The sequence below is a fragment of the Tupaia chinensis genome, unplaced genomic scaffold (assembly GCF_000334495.1).
Source record: "Tupaia chinensis unplaced genomic scaffold, TupChi_1.0 Scaffold144022_1, whole genome shotgun sequence".
NCBI classification, from domain to species: domain Eukaryota; kingdom Metazoa; phylum Chordata; class Mammalia; order Scandentia; family Tupaiidae; genus Tupaia; species Tupaia belangeri.
In genome coordinates this window covers 624,572-626,651 of record NW_006203874.1, presented here as the reverse complement: position 1 = coordinate 626,651, position 2,080 = coordinate 624,572, and the positions used below count along the sequence as shown (strand labels likewise).

The 2,080-nt window shown below is 68.7% G+C and overlaps 1 protein-coding gene across 1 annotated transcript in view; it reads left to right on the top strand.

Moving 5' to 3' along the window:
- Positions 1-1,843: 1,843 nt before the first annotated feature.
- NFATC1 (nuclear factor of activated T cells 1) overlaps positions 1,844-2,080 on the top strand; it is a gene marked incomplete at both ends in the record, with an annotated part of 59,368 nt that continues 59,131 nt past the window's right edge. The window contains 1 exon segment of the mRNA XM_027767213.1: positions 1,844-2,080. Within this exon segment, the coding sequence (XP_027623014.1) occupies positions 1,844-2,080 (237 nt within the window).

Sequence of the window (2,080 nt, the reverse complement as noted above, 5' to 3'; positions counted from 1 at the left end):
GGTCACTGTAAGGTACCGAGCCGGTGTGTCCTGGCTTGCCCCCTGTGGCCGGGCCCGAGCCTGTCTGGCACTGCCCACTGCTAGCCAGGAGCCCTGGCCTGTTCTGTGTGTCCCTGGGGCCCTGGGGCCATCAGGCCATGGATGACAGGGCTGCAGCGAGGCCCACCGTCCGGCACAGCAGCCTGGGCTCAGGGCCTCCTCCAGGTCGCCCAGGAGGCCCCCACCACACCCCCTGCCTGAGGGCCAGCTCCTTCCTGGGCGCCCTCCTGCAGGAAGCCTCCTGGGGCGTGTGGCCACAGCTAAGTAACACTGCTCCAGGGCTGCAGGTTTGGGCCACGTGTCCGAGGGGGACATGGCGTTCCAGGCAGCTTCTTGGGGCTGGACAGGCTCCCAGGCACCTCTGTGAGTCCAGAGAAGAGGCCTGGCCTGGAGCTGGTGTTGGGGCAGGACGCTGGCACCAGTTACCCAGGCCCTGGGCCTGGCCCTCCGTGGGGAGGAAGGCCCCTGGGTTTGCAGCTGGCCCGTGTCCTCCGTGACGGCGTAGGTGGCGCTCCTGCCATGCGGGTGTGGGTTCTGACCGCGTAGGACACAGCCCTGTGGCACGACGGCCCTCCTGTACTGGCTCTGACTCTGGGGTGCCCGGAGGCTGCTGTGACCCCAGGGCGCACGGGCCTGAGGTCCCCTCACCAGGCCCTACGGGGACAGCGGGCCGCGTGCTCACGGGCTGGGAGCCATGGAGGGGTTCTTTCCTTTTACGGGGAGGGCGGCCAGAAACATGTGGCCCCTCGGTCGCCTCAGGACACCCAGCAGGCAGCCCTGCCGAGCGCAGGTCCCGCAGGCGGTGGGGAGGCATGCTCAGTGCCCGCCGGCTCCCTTGTAGAGACCTAGGCTGCCGCCCAGGCGTGGCACAGCCCTGGACGTCACTGAGGCTGTGTCCAGTCCGGGGCCTGGCGGTGGTTTGTGGCTGGAACTGCCAGCTGTGCTAGTGATGGTCCTAGAGTGGTCTCACTGAGGCATAGGTGACCACGGTGAGTCTTCGACGCTGGGCTTGGGGTCACCTCTGTTGTGTGTGGTGACAGGTAGACTCCTAGGCCCTGGACCCACATCTGAGCCACCCCGAGACCCGTGATCTGAGACCTGCATGTCTCCAGTCTGCTCTCGCCCTGCCCTGGGCTGTCGCTGTGGACAGTGACCGGGCACCTCGGTGGCCAGCCTGCTGCAGCCCGTTCTGGCCCCTGGGCCCCCTGAGCAGGCTGAGCACCTGTCTGGACCAGGCCCGGTGCTGCGCCCAGAAGGCGGCAGGAACTCCTGCCCACGCTGGCCTCGGCGGCCACTGGCCCAGGAGATGCAGGGGACAGGAGTGAGGGCAAGAGAGCGTCCACTGCAGGTCATGGCCCTGTTAGGGACAAGGTTGGAGGGTGCCCGGTGATGGCCAGGGGTCAGATTCAGAGGGGGGTGAGGCAGTTTCCTTCGTGGGGTCCCACGGGGAGGCTCTCCCCCACTGTCCCTGGCCAGGAGGACACTCAGGCCCACAGTGGACATGCTGGCCCTGTGGACATGCCGGCCCTGTGCAGGGAACGGAATCCCGACCTTGCAGGTTCTCGGCTTTGCCAGCACCGCAGCAGGCCGGCGACTGCCCAGCCGATGACAGAGGGTGGCGGGCCCCAGTGCGGGTCTGTGGAGGAGGCTCCGGGCAGGGGAGGCCCAGCTGGGCCTGCGTGAGGGCGGGGGTCGAACTGCGGTAGGCCATGCGGACGTCCTCCGGGCCGTTCCCGGGGCCGCGGCCGCTGGCTGGGAGGTGGGGTGGGTAGCCCCGCGTCATGCCTGTGTCCTCTCTCCCTAGAACACTATGGCTATGTGCCCTCCAGCGTCGGCTCCGGTCTGCCGCTGCCGGCCCCATGCCACGACCTCCAGACCTCCTCACCGGGCCTCCCAGCGAGCCACCCCTCGGGGTATGGAGGGGCTGTGGACGGCGGGCCCTCGGGATACTTCCTGTCTGCCGGCGGCCTCAGGCCCAATGGCGCACCAGCCCTGGAGAGCCCTCGCATCGAGATCACCTCCTACCTGGGCCTGCACCACG